The following is an 18,349-nucleotide window of genomic DNA, read 5'->3' as shown; positions in this document are numbered from 1 at the left end:
TATCCAATTTCGAACAAATAGTTTAAAACAATTAAACACCTATAAATTTATAATAAAAAAAGAAATTTAGAAATACAAACTTATAAATCTTGAAAATATACAAATCAATTTTGGAATAGTATTTTTACCCATTTTTACGAGTTCTCTACGCCATTCTTTATTCTTATAATCTCTTTCGAAGTTTGACACAATGTGCCAGATGCAATAAACGGGCCTCCACGGAACCCCTGAACGCCTTACTGCAGCAACTAATCCCTTTGATTTGTCTGATATGAGGCAAATGTTTTCTTGCCTCATAACGTGCCTTCGCAAATTTGACAAGAAAAATTCCCAAAACTTGAATTTCTCACTCTCCATTATGGCAAAAGCGATAAGAAGTACATTGCGGTTCTCATCTTGTGCAACCGCAATCAAGAGTATTTGCGTGCCTAACTCAAATAACCATATTTCATGTACCTGCACCATCGACTTGCAATGAAGGAAGGCCCTAACACACGGCTCAAACATCCAAAACAATCAGTGCAAAACCTATTTGCTCGATTTTATCTCGGTGTTTGAGCCTTTATACAGTAGTGTTTGCAAATCAGTTACCGTTCTTGGCACATACTCCCACATCGCGGTTATTCGCCCTTAAAGTTCGTTGTATGATGCATCCCAATGGCCGTACAACTACTTTATTGCCATTTGTTTCGCCTACCATGCCTTCTTATAGGAAACCTTGTATTTGAACCAAGTTTGCATTCTGCAATAAGAATCGATAGAATGATGGTGGGACTATCTTTCACCAACGGGATGATAGAGTTGCATATTGTTTTTGCATCCAATTTTCAATCTTCTTGTGACATACAAGCAACCGTGCAAGTGTGAGGACCTTCCATTTTCCTAATTTTCCGTATTTGGGTTCACTGCATTAATGCAGCTCAAACACACCAGTTACAGCCACTTGAAGCTTTCCAACATTCTTCGACATATAAAGACTGCGTTGGCTTCGTGACCTTACTGTTTTATTGCATGTAAGTAGTCTTTCTTGTTATCGAATTGTTGTCCTATGAATAACTTTTCTGCTTCTGATTCTTCATCTAGTAAGTGAGCCGACACTATATCTAGATATTCGGAGAACTCGCACGCAAGCGCCGCATCAAGATCTACATCAATCATGAAGGCCCTTGGATTATTACGGATAACTATACCGGGTCCCATATTCCCAGTCAAATGGGGATGTACATCTTCACCCTCTATTGGGCCTTCATCGTCTATGTCTTTAGAGATGTCATCCAAATCAGGATCACTCAAATATTCAATACCATGCTTGGATTGCTCTTCATAGCCGGACTGCTCTTCATTATGGGATCCTTCTTTACCATCTTCTATGGTGGCCAACACTTCTGGATGAATCTCTGGACGAGGGCACGGTATTAGAACGTTATACGAACATTCACCGTAGTTTGGATTTTCGGGAGTTTGTAGTGACCATCCACAACCCGACTAATCTTCCCAACAGACATTAAAATCAAAATCAATTCTAGAATGCTGACTTACTAGAATTACAACTTGAATAGGTTTTGATTCAGCCATCTCCGTAAACAACTCCACTAGGCTAAGGTTTTCCATTTCTGGGGGCAATAAATTGCTATCATTGTCCCTAGATCATCATCATCTTCAAGTTCCATTTTCGTGAACTTAAGCTGATCTGTTGAAATCAAAAATTTGTAAAATAGTCTCAACATCTGTTTCCCGCATCGGGTAGCTATTTTTGTACCAATCTTCTACTTCAAATCTGCCAGCAAAACACGTTTGTTGAATCTCATCCTATTTTTGCCGACTTTGACAAACACAACCTTCTTCAGTTGTATTTATCATTTCTCCATCGAAATAAACATAAACTAACAAAATTTGAGAACTCATTTTCAACAATTATTGCTTCCTCCTCAACAAACAAAACATTAATATTGTATTTCAACTAAAAAAAAGCAAAGAAAAAGCTCAAATGTAAGAGAAAACAACCCTATATATTGAAAGGGTGCTGGCCATCAGTGTCACAGCACCCAATTTTTTTTTAAAATCTGGTATTGGGGTGCAGGCACACTTTTTTAAAAAATTTGGGTACATTGGTGCCAGCCATCTACTTCACTTGACCCAAAATTTTTTTTAAAATTCTAGCACAAGGGTGTTAACCATCAGTGTCCCAGCACCCAAATTTTTTTCTCAAATCTAGTACAAGGGTGTCGACCATCAGTGTGCTAGCACCCAATTTTTTTTTCTCGAATCTAGTACAAGGATGTCGACCATCAATGTCCCAACAATTAGAAAAAAATTTTAGTCCCCGAAAAGCTGAAGTTGACCATCTAGTACCCCCGACCCAAAATTTTTTTTATTTGATAGATGGCCAACACCCCCAAAAAAAATCTTTTTTTTTTATGTGTAAAAGTGGTGCCGGCCATCGGGGTCTCCCAACCCAAATTTTTTTTCAAATATTGGTGTAAAGTATACAAATATGATACGGTTGGAAAAAAATGATGGTGTCGACCATTTAAGTACCCTAGCCCCAAAAAATATTATTTTAACACCTGAAAATTTTATCAGGTGATGATTGGGATAAAAATTGAGGTAGTGCCGATCGTTTAAGTCCCCCCACCTAAATTTACTGTTCATTTCAAGTTTTTTAAGTGATTGTTTTTGAACTTGAGTCATTTGTATAATTATTTATTTTTTGGGTCATTTTGGTCAAATAGTCCATTTTTAGGTTGAAATCGATTCCATAGGCTCATTTTTCCTGCCAAAATTGAAATATGTTCTATCTTGGCCAATGTTGTTCTAGTTGAAAATTTATATTTTTATTTATTTTATTTGGGAAAAAAAGTCAATAAATTGTATCATATTCAAGCAAATTTTTGGTAGATAAAATGATGAAAAAGAAAAAGGGTAAAATCACATACTTATACGATTTTACTAAACATGGTAGTTTTAGGGAGGCCGGGGCCCCTGCTAACCCCCTAGCTACGCCCATGTTTGCACTTAAGCATTTTCAAATAAATAGAATATAAATGATATTACAAAAAAAATGGATATTATTAGTATTAGTAAGTTTGAAGTGTCTCAAAAAATTATAGAGTGTTAAAATATTGATTTTTAGAAAATGAAATTTCAAGTCATATTCAAATAACAATAACAATGTCACTGGAAATAGATGAAAGATCATTTTAATCAATGATAAAGTAAAATCATGATATTCTTTTACCACACATTTGTTTAATTTTCGTTATTCGCTAGATTTATTTTAAACCCCACCCTTATTCACTTTCCCTTCAGGGCCGAAGGCAGAAATTATTTTTAGGAGGGGGCGAAATTAAATTTTAATTTTTACGATAGTAAAAATATAATTTTATCATTTGAATAGTTTATATCTTTATAATTTTTAAAGGATTAAATAAAAATTTATTATTTTTAGGGGGAAAAGTGCAATTTTATCTTTACTAATTTAAAATTTTAAAAAATTTAAAAGACCTAAATGAAAATTTTTCTATTTTAGGGCCTTTGCCAACCCCTGGCTACACCTCTATTTCCCTTATTATTATTTTTAATGTGAAACTTTCACTTTTTATGATACGTCCTAATTAATTTTAATTTTACTTTGTACATTTTTTAAATTTACAACAATAAATTATTATTTATTATTATATTTTATAATTTTTAGGTATTTTGCAACTCTAAAGTAATTAATTATATAAGAAGTCCAATGTTAATCGAAGATCAAGATAAAAGATGTTGACGAGGAAGATAGATTGAAGTAGAAGATTAAAATAAAAATTTAAACATACCTGTAATATTATTAGTATTTTATTTTAATTTTTAGGTGGATAGATTTTTTATTTGTTTAAATATACTTTTATTTTAATTAGGAAGTTGAAGTTTTTAAATTGTATTTAATTTATTTCATATTTTATTATAATACAACTAGATGATTTAATAATTTCAATAGTTTTTTCCATGTGAAAATAAACTATTATAAAATTAGAAAATATATTGTGATAATCTCATCCCAATTAGATAAGTTGCTTTTGATCAAGATTCATATAATTTAATTTGATTATATTTGATATAATTTGAATTACTCGTGGATTTTCATGCCCCCGCTGCTCAAAAATGGGGTATGCATTTGAAATGGAAGCCCCGATTATTATATAGATCATGAGTGATACGGAAATGGATCGAGTAATCTCCTCCTTTAATTAGTAACACTATTATTTAGTTTTAAATTAGAAAATAATTTTTAATAGGTTAAAATAAGCCATAAGTCTCTATACTCTTTGAAACTATGAAATTTAATCCTTGTACTTTATTTCAAGGAATTTAGCCCTTCTAATTTCAAAGTTCAAAATTCAAATCTAATTGTTAACTCTGTTAAATTAGGTTCATTACAACATCATTTTTAAATACATTGCTATCATGTGGCATTTTTTTAATTTCAAAATGTCAAACTAACAAATTTTACAAAAAAAAAAAATTAACAATGTTAACAATTGGACCTAAATTTTGAACTTTGAAAAGTAGAGGACTAAATTCATAAAAATAGAAGTAAAGGGACTAAATTTTAAATTTATTGATTGTACAAGGACTTGTGGCACATTTTAACCTTTTAATATTAAAACTAAAAGAACTAGTTTAAAATTTAACATTAAATATAAAATTAATAGTTATAGATTAAAATCTATTATTAGTGTACACCTTCAAATTAAACCAAAATTTTATCTCAATTCTTAAAATGCTTTTTATTTTTGTATTTTAATATTTAAGATATGTACATAATTTTAAAAAATAGAATTGTTGTTCTACATTTATTCAAACTCATAATAAAAATTTAAATGATCCGTCTTCAGTTACACTTTTATTATAATTTAATAAATAAGAAATATCATATTATTTTAAATTATTATTTTTATTTAAAACGAGATTATTTCTATTACCAAACCACAAATACACACAAATAGGTGTTATTGCAAGACAGTTACATACGAAGCATTTCTTCTGTAATTAAAAATAAAATTATTATTTGATACATTGATAAAATCATTAATTTATTTACATCGATTTACGTATATATTTTTAAATATTGTAAAATTACTTAATTATGTTTTTTATTTTTTATTTTTTATAATGATTAGGAAATAAAATATTTTCTAAATAATAAAAATATAAACACGTATGGAAATCTAGTAGTCTAAAAGGTATTATTGATTTGTAATTTATTATTTAATTTATGATATTCATTATAAAAAGAAAAGAAAAACCCTTCTCCACCATCCTCTAGCTTTAGTTATTATAGTTTTGGATTTTTGAAATTTAGCTGTTTTAATTTTGATCGAGAGAATTTAATCTTTCTTATTTTAAAATGAAAGTTCAATTAATAACATTTTAGTTAACTTTTGTTAAATATTTTAATTTTAAATCAAATAAAATTAGAATTTTTTAAAAAAAAGCATAATTAAACCCCAAGTATTAACAGGTTGAAAATGAGGAAATATTAAATAATGTAAATTAGCATTAGCATACAAGTTGAGAGAAAAGATTGTATGAAACAGAGATATCATCCATTTCTAATAATTTAATGTTAAATCTGTAATTTCATCCTGAATTTTAGAATTTTTATTTAGATTTGATTTTTTTAATATGAAAATACTGATGTGGCATTAAACTATTGGAAAATAGTGACATCTCTATTTCATACAATCCTTTGATTTGAGTGAGAAAACATCTGTTGGGTTAGGTGGAAGCCTAAAATGAGTCAAGTAACATTCCTTTAAACAATAACGAGAGTAAAATGAATCCCCTGAATGAGAGACAGTCAAGTGGTTGTACTCAAAAGTGGGAGGCCAAATTTCCCTTGAGGCTTCCTTGAATCAATAAATTTAATCACCTTTTCAGTATATTTCCATAGGAAAAATATCATAAGAAATTTAAAACTTATAAGTGAAGAATTGATAAAAGTATCATTGTGCATTAAATCAAAAAGCAAATTGATTTTTTTGTTAAAAAATTATTCATTTCTACTGCTAAAAACTGATTTATGTATGTCACCACAAGATATAAGTGGCATGCAATGTGTAATTATCTAATTATTCCGTCACTATACTAGATTTTAACGATAGAAATAGATGAAATTTTTATAGAAATGATCAATTTGTTCTTTGATTTATCCATTTTTAGTAAAAATAAAATATAATCTAACTTTTACTGCAAGGACTTCCATAATATTTTTACTATGATAATAAAGTTATATTTTGTGATGCTAAAGGACGTGTTTTTCTTAGTATTATTATTATTATTTTTGTATTGAGGTTGGTTGTGGTGTATTGAAACTTTGGGTAATTTATAAGTGTCCTTACTGCAATATATGTTGTTTTTAAGAGTTTTAAGATTACAGGGTGTGTTTTATTTAGGTGTCAACTTGCATTTTTTTCCTTTTGAGGTAAATTGTTAGACAATAAATTATAGGTAAGCTTTTATTTTGATCATTTAATTAAAATAGTTACAATTTCACTATTAAAGTTTTTAATTTTTTTGCCACTGATTATTAAGCGACATTCTTTTAGTTGGTATAATAAAATTTTGATCATCAATTTTATATTTTCTATCAATATGACCTTAATTATATATAAAATGATAAAATTGAAATTCTTTTTAAAAATTTAAAATTCTAAAAATTAAAAATAGATAAAGTGAGAGAAAATGAGGGAAAAATTTTAAACCCTCCAAAATTGTCTCTTTGTATTATCTATATAGAAATATTCAATACATAATCTTTAAAAGAACATATAAAAATTAAAACATTTAGCAAAATTACTAGTTCTCTTATTTTTTACTTCTTTTGTTTCTTGACATAGTTCTTTCGTTATAAAAAAATCAGAATATAGTTATTTTTACAATTTGGACTTGAAAATAATTTAAATGAATTGAAAATTGATTCGAGTCTTAAATTATTTTGTGAATATTTTTATTTTTGGCTGATGAAATGGCATCAAAGTCAATTTGACAAATCTCTATAATATCAATTCTAGATGTTCTTTAGCAGTATGGAGCTTGAGTTGAAGATATTACTAATTTGGTTTTGAGAAACACTAAGCAAGCATGTAATGGTATAACTTCTTCTTTTTCGATTTTTTAAAATTATTATTGGATTCTATTGAATGATAATTCTCTTTATTTCCCATACTTATTAGTTCTTCATCACATTTTCGATATTTTATTTTTTAGAATTTTTATATATAATTTTCTAGTTTTTAAATAGTTTCGATTTTTTATATTTTTATATAAAATTAAGGTGATATTGACAAAAAACATATAAAATTGAGAACTAAAATTATTATTTTAATAATTCTTTGTATTTTTATATCGCATTTTAATCTCAATCAAACTTCTACTTAAGAGAAAAGGAAGAATATTTGATGCATTGTCGATGCATGAATCTCATGCACTATTGGTGAATAATAATATGATACCTTATCATTAGATAAAACAAAAATAGTCGACATATAAATAAATACTAATAATTTTATTTAAACATAATTAAAACAAACAATTATACATAAATAGTAAAACCTTAAATCCAAGACCCAATCCCTAAATCCTTAAACCCAAAATTATATATCCAAGAGTTATTAATATTAATATTTATCTATAATAGTTATGATTGATGTGTAAATAAAATTATTAGTATTTATTTACAAGTCTTCCATAATTATTATTCACTGGTGGTGCATGAGACTTATGCACTCACTCCAATAAAAAGAAATTACATAATAGTAGGACTTAAAAAATTCAAATTAGCAATTATGCAGTCCAATTGCAATACAATTTCAACATTAGATTCACACATTTGCGAAATTAACTATTATGCATATAGCCCCTACAATTCAAAAACATTAAGAAAGAGTACGGTCGAACCCCAAAATTGTTTGCAACATCACCCTAAAGCCCACAAGAAGCACTCATTTATTCCCCTTTCACTTCATAATGTATAACCAAGACTAGAGTAAAAATCAAGCTACTAATCCACATCAAACGTTCTCTCTATTTCTCTGGTTTTCTTCAACAGTCCAAGGAGAATGATCCTTCCATGATTACCAATTGGTGGATCAAACCAAGTAAAAAAACATCATGAGCGTTTGACCATGACAACCCACAAAAGCATACCGACAACACATTGGGTTTTTCCATTTCTTCTTCTCGGTTTGGGCATCACAATGAGAAAGATGACAAAAAAAATGAGTTTGTTTTCAGGGATACCAAATTACAGCACAATTGAGTTTATAAAGGGGTTTTAATTTCTAATTTCCCATAATTTTATTAACCTTATTTGCTATAATCCAGTGAAACATTGCTAACATATATTACATATAGCTATTACGTTCAATAAGAGACCAAGACATCAAACCAAATCGACATCCTAAAAGGTAGAGATTCGAACATGATATATTACCTAAAAGTTTCATGATTCCAGGATAGTTTCAACATAGCATCATGCATTACGAAAACTACATTTTCTTGGTTTTAGCTACTCTTTAGACAAGAGATGACAGAAGATATCTGTTAAGTGTAGCACAGATATGGTTCATATGGACGTCATAAAGATCCATTACAGACGAGCTATTTTACATGGGAAAGTATACCATTGATGTAAATGTAGCTCGAAAATGCATGAGACCCTCCTTTATTGCAAAGATATCTCCTTTACTTAGCACCTGTATGACATAAATCAATAAATAGTAGCACCTCTTAGTTCTTGTAACATCATTAATGCCTAAATTTTTACAAACCTTCTAGGATGAATGGTTCAGTTTGGTCTACTGGAGTTGATTCAACTTGCTGATTTTGTTCAACTTGTTTGAGTGGGAGAGGTTGGTCGGTTTCTAATAAAGGTTCAAGCTTTAGCTTTGGTTCAATCTGCTCAGATGCAGGCGCCTTTAGCTGCAGGTATTTGGGTTTGTTTTTTTCGAGGAGAAGGTAAGTGGTACTATACCAAAACAACAAAATTCTACTTTGCGCTATAACTGTATCTCTGATACATGTTCCTCCCAAGGAGTACCGATAGAGTGCCTGGATAAAGCAAGAAAAAGAGAATTAGGATAGACTAAGAGGAAAGCTTCACGAGAGCGCTTTAAAAGAAAACAAGAATCTTATCGTAGACTACATTTAACTAAAGGGAAATCATGAGACTGCTTAACCCCAGAAATGCCATCTAAATTAGCCATGCTATCCAGACAAGTTAGTCCTAGTACGAAATGTTAAGCACATTGTGTGCATATGTAGGTATATATACGCACATTAAATTTGAGGAAATCATGTAGTTTTCTCGTTTACTTAGCAAATTAATCTGACCAATCTTCAATAATAATAGTTGCTGTAGATTCTAGTTAAAGAATCTGACTACTCATCATAGTAACTTTGGTTTGAGAAACGGAACTAGGCTATAATTTTAAGTTAATAACTTTCTTGTTTATAATTCTGTCTTGTCAAAGCTGGACACTCTTTCAGATAGAGGGAATTATATTCTCTCCATACCTGTTCTCCTGTCTGAATGTCAAAGGAATTCTGACAATCAAATTTAAGACCAGTAAATTCATTGATGCAAAGCCCTTGAAAAGCCCTGAAAGCATGTAAACAAAGATGCGACTTATCATCATTAAAGCACAAACAAGAAAGGTGCTGATTTATCATCAAATAATGCCTTATCAGAGTTTAGTATTTGTTTATTTACCATCTTATTAGAGAAGCACGGGGAATCCAACGGAAGATGATTGGTGTATTATCTGCAGTTACATAATACCCTCCAAACACGATGAAGACTGTCATAAGAGAGGGTCCCAAGGCCATTGCTGCCTCAGTGGTTGGGACCATGGACCCTACTGTCAGACCCATTGCAGATGCAGCAAAAGACTCCACAGTCACAATTCCACAGAACTTTCCAAATCTAGAAAATCAAACTCCAAGGTCAACTCACCAAATCTCCATGATATTGACCAAATTATTAACTAACAATTGATATTAGTTCCTCAATTGGTATTGTCAGATATTTCAACCTCGACAATCATAAGCCAAATTATGTGTTTTTTATGCATCATTGAGGAAAATGCTATAATTGTTTCTTCGTGTTTTTCTTCATCTTCTTGAGAAAAGGTAGGCATGTGGTAAGCAATTACTTCAACAAAACATGACATTTGTAGATAGAGCAACATACCTATTTCTAGTGTAAACAATATAAAGAGCCTCATTATGGAAGGCAATGAAAAGACCTGGAAAAGGTTGGATGAAGGCGAGCCATGGGATAGAGCACAGCACCAAACATTAGAGGAAATGCTGCTCCCACAGGTATCTCAGCTATCAATTTGGAAAGAAGATAGGGTCCCAATGCATAAGATCCCTTAGCACGTTCCCTGTCTACAATTGCACGTTCCTTGGGAAATACACCCACAGTCTTTGTGAGAGCTGCCATTGCTGTGTTTATTGCAGTAACCTGACACAGGGCATATGATGCGAATAGTGTCAAGGAACTTTAATACGATCAAGACTTACATCTCTTAATCACATATATATCATTAATTGCTCGACACCAGTCACTCTTCAAGAATGGTAGATGATTAGATATGCTGCCTTTCAAATATGAGAACATCATATACTTTGTAGAACAACAGAGAATAAAGTTTTAGGAAGGGGTATGGTTCATTAGTTTCAGGAGTTAGAATGTGGTCTCAAGAGTGCCTTTGAGCTATGGCACAATAGGAAGAGGATGGAGGTCCAATGCCAGCAAAAGCTAGAAATTAGCCAGTTTTTTCATTACCTGAACTACCAACTGGAATTGAGGAACAAACTGCTAAAATAAAAATAATATAATAATCATAATAACCTAAAAACCCTTTTTATCGAGGGTATAGAATTCAAATGGCTTCATTTCCATTTATCAGGTGCATCAGTTTCTGGCATGGTCAGAAAGAAAAATTGTCCTCAATACCTTCCACACTTATCTAATTCCCCTCCACTGACCTCCCCTATCAAAAACACTTGAACCATTCATTTTGGTCCACTTTCTTACGAAAAACACAAATCCGAGCCTAGAGTAGGATCAAAGGGACTTCATGTACCACAAAAATTGCATGGTCGCGATTTTATAGCAGAAAAGAGAGCAATAATTTTAAGGAAACCAAAGGGTTCATACCTGAAGCAAACCCATTCTGTCTAGTATGGACGTTTGAGATCTTCCCATTCTCCAGAAAACAGATCCAAATATTATAGCTGATGCAATTGACATTCTAGTTCTAACTTTATTTGTTGGTCCATCACGAGAAGCCTGGCCAACCATTTTGTCAATGAATAAAAAGGAACAGAAGTTATGATCATTTTGAATACATGCACACACACAGCCACACAAAGTAAAAGAAAAATGAAATTAGCAAGACTTGTATGAAAAAAACCTCACAAAAGGAGACTAACATGTTATACAATGATTTTATTGATTTTAGGACTTTTATTTTTTTCATTGTTGTTCTGGCTTCAGGGAATGAATAAAACACTGGATGTTAGAAATTGATTACATCATTAGAATGCTTGGCCAGACTGGGTAAAATGAAGCAGCTAAATATCAGACAAATGAATTACGACAATTTCTTAATCAAACCAATGAATTTAAGGGAATGATTGTTCCTATATTCTATCATGTCCTTAAACCTTAAAGATATCAAATAAAAACTAAATAGACATAAAATTATACTAAATAGTAGAAAAACCAACTTGCATCCATGCACGTTTTAGAAGCAACCAGAATTGTCTCCACCATCCCCCTTTCCTCTTAGCAGCGATTTTCTTGCCAAACTTCATGCCCTGCTTAGGACCAGTCTTTCCAGTAAGAGGAGTGGCATAAAGAACTGCTGACGACTGTGTTGAGAATGCTTCAACGAGAGCATCAATTCTTTTCTTAGAAGAGTAGACACTGTCAGAAGAACTGTAGTCAATGGATATAAGATCAGCCAAAAATTCAGCAGGATTTACATGATCTGGACACTGGTACCTGTTGATTAATCAATATTCAAGAATAAGTCTCATCATTTCAGATTCTGGTACTTTGTTGTAAGATAATTTCCATCTAGATGCAGAGTTCAAATAATAGATTGTTTATTAAAGCAAACAAAAGCAGAGGGGAAAAAAACCAGCTCATGATCCTCAAAGCCGTTTAATTATGATATCAATGAAACAACATATATATATATAGAGAGAGAGAGAGAGAGAGAAAGAGAATATTTAGATCATCCACTTCCATAAACAAAATGAAAAATATAACTAGTCCACAAGATCATGCGCGAAGGGATGCGTCAGTATCACACATTAACGGTATATTGGTAAATGATGAGGCCATGGCAATATCTATTTTTTCTCTTTTTCTCTTTTTCCTTAAGCTGACTGATGTGGACACATGCAGCTACATTTCAAGCATAATAGGAGTGCTAGAGTTACATTAGAAATCTCATCCAGCATACAAGTAATATTGATGCTAATCGGGATTCCTAGCAGGTAAACTTGATGGATAAGTTTAGTCCTAAACCCAACAATGCACCTTTTCAGAGGTTAAATATTTTTAAACAGAAGATATTTACATGTCTCTTCCTCACAAGTCGCAGTCAATAAAAATCAGACAATCAGAATTAAATTTATTGAGACTGAATAAAGAACCATAGCATGCAGGCAGACATTGCATTCCATAATTAACAGGAGCAAAGTTTGATAACAACCCAAATCTGGAGAAGTATTCCAGCGGCTGATCACGTGCTGGGCCAGCATAAACAAGTGTGCCCTCTGTTAGCAACACAATGTCATCAAATTTACCATATACCGAACCTCTAGGCTGATGTATTGAGCAAATTACAGTATGACCATCTTGTGCAAGCAGGCGGAGAGTTTCCATTACTTTCTCAGCTTGGAAAGCATCAAGTCCTGAATACACAAGAAGAAATTGGAAAACCAAAATCAACTCTGGTAAAAATATTAATGACCATACACTAATTCAGGTTTAGGGTCTAACTGATTGATTTGGACATGATACGGTATGTAAAATCGAATTTTGTCTTGTTCATGCTCTATAAATGGCACAAATTCTATGAAGAACTTCCAAAATGTAGCACTCTTAACTACATTTTGTACTTTGCACCCCACACATGCTATATCATTGCTTCTTAGGAGTCTAAGATTAGTTCTTTAGGATACAAATTGTGAATAACTGAGGACACAATTGGGCAATCATGGATATTACATGATAGATGGGTTTTAGTTAAGTGTTCCAAGATTACCTAGAAAAACTGAGATCAACCTCACAGGAAAACCCTGATTATTCTACATTAAAGGTTGCAACTAATTGATTTGGACATGGCATGGTATGTGAAATTGTCACTTCTGGATGTTTTATGAAGAACTTCAGGAAATTATCACTCTCGGCTACATTTTTTTTCTTTGCACCCCACATGCTCTATCAATACTTCTTAGGTGTCTGACATACATTACCAGATGATAGCAATTCGGAATTACTGAGGAGGCAATTAATCAAGCATAGATATTATCATGATGGATGGTTTTTGTTAAGCATTCAGAAACCAGTTAGAAATAATGTGATCAAATGTAACATAGGAAAAAGATTGAGTAACAAGAGCTATCTTACAAGAAGATTACAATATGCTTAATCATGCATACCAGTTGTGGGTTCATCAGCAAATATGACAGATGGACTTGCAATCAGTTCACAACCTAATGATAAGCGTTTCTTTTCACCACCACTGATCCCACGAACTTTGGCATCACCAATAATTGAATCGGCACAGCTGACCTTTTAGAGAATGAATAACAAGATCACCCAGAAAGAAAAACTGTATCAGGATAAAAATGTTAATGATAATTGACTATAAATTGAGCAAACCTCTTTCTTACCACATTGTATTAACCCAAAAGCAAAGATCATACAATTAGTAATATAGGGTGGTAGCATAGCTGATAGGTTCCAGTGAAGCAGCTAATTTCTCTATCTCTCAATTATTATGTAAAGCAAATGGCAGCTAAGACAATGAAAGTAATATGTCTGCAAGCCTCACAATTTCATATATCTCCAGCATACAGAAATCAAGTTATTCTTACCAAGCCTAGCTTAAATAAGAGATTGTTCACATATTCATCTCTCTCTTCTATGGAAGATATCTCTGGAAGCTGAAGTTCTGCAGCAAGAGATAATGTTTCTCGAACTGTCAACTGGGAGAAGAAAAGATCCTCCTGTCGGACATAAGCAAATCTACAAGAACCAACAAACAGTCTTAGAAATGCCATCAAAAAGTTAGTGTGTGGGGGATAAAAATGAACTCATGAGAAATTAACACAGGTTTCAAGGCGTGTATCAATGTCACTTTCTTTAAGATTCTATTTGCCCCATCTATATTATGATGTGCAAAAGAGTTACGGCAAATGAATCTCAAAGATATCCAATGACTATTTACGTTTTGCACTTGACAGAAACAATCCATTGAGCACTCAGCGGAGCACAGTAAGGATATCAATTTCCATAAAGAATTTAACAATATAAAAGATGGTGGAAGAATAGAAAGAAACTTTACTTCCATGTCTTTTTGGTGTACATGCAAATGAAATTTCACTCCTATTTATGAGAGTTCTTATGTCTCTTTTATCCAATGGATAATCACATCTTTTAATAATAAACATAATTATCAATAGAGTCTACTTGAATAATAATGACTCTTTATTAATAATTAAGAAACATAACTCTTAGTAACAAGAGACATAACTCATCACTATAAATAGTGACAACTTTTAGCTAATAACCAATTGGCATAACTTTTGGGTCGCTTCTAGATTTTGATAATCTTGAAAATTGATTGCATAAATGAAGATGTCTTACGATTAAATTTTCACTTAGTGAAAACATGTTCAAGTTAATCGAAATTGCATGGTAAATTATGCTTTGAACCAGCTATTCCATTTGACTAACCGAACACATCCCACACAACAATTCCAACACCAATCAATGCACAGTATTACGGTCATGTATATGTAACCTCTTTTCATGAGTGTTGTCAGAGCCAAACTCTTAAGCTCTTAGAAGCGACCACACTCCTACTCACATAGGTAGTTCCCATCATGAATGTTCCCGTAATTATAAGAATCTAACATATTTATGTCATGAGTCTATTAAGATTATAATACTCACATCCTTTTGTTATCATTATGGGATACCTAACACTTTTTACCTTGTGATTATATATTATATATTATTTTATAGTGCTAGCAGTCACATATTCAACTCAATTATTATAGGTTTATACCTCATCCCTAGATTTTCAAATTTTTAACATAGCAAATCTACAAGAACCAACAAACAGTCTTATAAATGCCATCAAACCCATATATAAACTACACTTCTAATGATTTCAAAGTTAATAATGTCATTACTTGTAAGCTTTAGTTGAACTGGGCTTCCCATTTAACTCCAAAAGACCTGACAACGCCAACCGCGGTGATGCCAAAATCTGACTCGCCAGAACGTTTAACAGAGTGGTTTTTCCTGATCCTGATGGCCCCATTACGGCGAGTAATCTTCCAGGTTTTGCCTCTCCACTCACATCTTTAAGCAGAAAGCGAACCTATCGTAAAATAAATAACTATCATATTTAAAAGACAAACAAGTCCTACCATTTCCAGTTTCAATTCGAAGCTCAAATATGTTTTCAATTTTCCTTTTGCATCTTCTTAGAAGCCAGGCAAAAATGCATAACAATAAATGAATTAAAGGGAAAAAAAAACAGAGGAAAACTGTTACTACTATTTACTTACTGATTTTGAGTGTTTATCGGAGAGGGAACATGTGATGTTCCTCCACGTTATGGTGACCGGAAGAACTTTGCCAGCTGATGGCGGAGCATCATCTCCGTTGACGGAGTCGTTTTCTTCACAGGTTTCATCTTCCGGCAAGCTAGCTGGGCCAGGCCCGGAGAACAAGCGAATCAAGAGTGCGGCGGCCATGGCGGCCAAAATCTGGCCCATTCCGTTGCCACCAATACCAGAGACCACATGGCCCACCTTTTTGGCGCCAAACGCCATATTTATATAAATAATTTTGAAATTATTTTATTATATTTCTTTTCTTCTTCGTTTGTGTCGCTCTGCTGAAGCAAAGGAAAGCAAGCAGGAGCTTCAATAAGCTATGGGCTACGGGAAAAGATATTCTCTAAAGGAGGTATTCACGGAAGTTCAATGTCGTTTTATCTGTTATATCATGTCGTTTTACGTTTATCCTTTTTTTTTTGCATTTGAGTTTGTCATCTGTCACTGCAAGGTGCAGTAATTAGCTGTTGAACGAAATCTTTTCGCACGACAACACGTGTCCCTTTTATGATAAGGCAATCTTGGAAAACCCAAAACAGAAATTTTGTCCCTAATTCCTTATTTTTCATCTACTGCTTACTCTTAACCGATTAAAAAATTACGAAAATATTTATTTATAATTAAATTAAGTTATATTATTTAAGGGTATTTTAAATTTTTTCATTACAAAAATCAATTAAAAATATATAAGGTGAGATTTGAATCAAAACTAATAAGATTAATAAAAATTTAATTCTCATTTTAATGAATTTTATATATTTTTATTTTAATATTTACAAGTTATTATCTCAATTAATTATATATATTAATAATGTTATTAATTAATTTGGTATCATAAATCAATTAGGCATTAACTCACGGCTTTTTTACTTGAATAATATAAAAATAAAAATAATATACTAAAATGGTATGTCAAAGGGATTATGTACCGAAATAGTACATTTAGGGGTGAGCAAAATTCGATTCGACTCGAAAAAATTGAAAAAAATTTGAATTTCGAGTTAAACGAATCGAGTTATTCGAATCAACTCGATTTTTTTTTTCAAATTTCGCGTTCGAATCGAGTTGGATTTTCGAATTTGAATAACTCGAATAATTCGAATATCAAACTATAATATTTTACATTTTTACGCCAAACTCCCAAACCTTTTTACTTTTTCCTCAAAACTTTTACTCATTCCCACTTTCCCCCCAAAACTTTTACTTCCATCCCCTCCTAACCCCCCAATCTACCCAAAATTCATTTCCCACCAAAATTTTACTCTCCCATTTACTTTTTCTCAAAATTTTACTCCCCAAAGCCCTCAAAACCTTTTATTTTTCCCCAAAATTTTTACTCCCTCCCACTTTTTCCCTAAAACTTTTATTCCCTTCCCATCCCACCACTCATCTACCCCAAACCCTCCCCCCTCCAATTTTTTTTTTAATATTTTCCCTCCAAAATTTTACTCCCCCTATTTACTTTCCCTCAAACTTTTATTCTCCAAAACTTTTTATTTTCCCCCTAAACTTTTACTTCTCACCCTTTACTCTCAAATAAAAAATTAAAATTATCCAAAAAAAATTCACTAAACATAAATAGTAATAATTTTATTTATATCTACCATTTATATTATTAAATTAAATTTCACATTTTATATTATTTATATTATTGAATTGTTTAGTCATATTGAATATTTATATTAAAATTGAATTATTAATTATGCCATAAAATATTCGTGTTAAAATTTTATATTGGTATCAATTTCATATTTTATTTTAAAATAACTTTTATTAAAAATATATTTTTACATTTAATATATTTTAAATTCCAAAATACATAGTGACAAGAATCTGAAGATAATTGAAACAACTAAGCAAGCAAAGAAGCTAACCAGTATATAAAAAATTAATAAATAAATTATAAGGCGATGAAAGTTAATAAAAAATTTGATTAAGGTGGACAAATTTTATTACGATGGGTGACAGTGGTTATAAGGACCCAAAATTATTTTTTAAAATTTAACTCGAACAAATATATTTGATTCGATTCGATTCGAATTCCATCTCACTCGACTCGATTTGAGAAAACTTCAAATAAAGTTAGGATGATAAAATGAGATTCGAAACTCGATTAACTCGAAAATTTTCGATTCGATTCGATCGAATGCTCACCCTTAAGTACATTCATGCCCACCCTAAAATTCTAACAGCCTTGATTAAAAAATATATATATCATTTTAATAGTTGTGCCTACCTGATAGGCGGCACCACATTTATACCGGGCTGGTATGAACCCGTATATATATATATATACATATACATACATACGGATATAATGCAGGGGTGTGGTAGGCGGCACTAGTGGCCCTTATCTGGTAGGCGGCACTGGTGACCCCTATTTGATAGGCGGCACCAGTGTATTAAATTTACACTCCTATTTAATCGT

General features: G+C 31.7%; 1 protein-coding gene across 1 annotated transcript; it reads right to left on the bottom strand.

Moving 5' to 3' along the window:
* Positions 1-8,441: 8,441 nt before the first annotated feature.
* Positions 8,442-16,268, bottom strand: LOC105785727 (ABC transporter G family member 7). The gene is made up of 12 exons (XM_012611864.2): positions 15,871-16,268; positions 15,490-15,680; positions 14,167-14,317; positions 13,729-13,861; positions 12,777-12,978; positions 11,782-12,058; positions 11,210-11,341; positions 10,290-10,510; positions 9,755-9,967; positions 9,559-9,643; positions 8,814-9,093; positions 8,442-8,738 (listed from the first exon to the last, which is right to left on the bottom strand). The coding sequence occupies exons 1-12, from the start codon at positions 16,135-16,137 to the stop codon at positions 8,728-8,730; spliced, it is 2,163 nt and encodes a 720-aa protein (XP_012467318.1). The 5' UTR covers positions 16,138-16,268; the 3' UTR covers positions 8,442-8,727.
* Positions 16,269-18,349: the final 2,081 nt, after the last annotated feature.

This window comes from Gossypium raimondii, chromosome 1, assembly GCF_025698545.1.
Source record: "Gossypium raimondii isolate GPD5lz chromosome 1, ASM2569854v1, whole genome shotgun sequence".
NCBI classification, from domain to species: Eukaryota; Viridiplantae; Streptophyta; class Magnoliopsida; order Malvales; family Malvaceae; genus Gossypium; species Gossypium raimondii.
The sequence above is the reverse complement of the archived record's forward strand: the minus strand, read 5'-3'. Positions and strand labels throughout refer to the sequence as shown.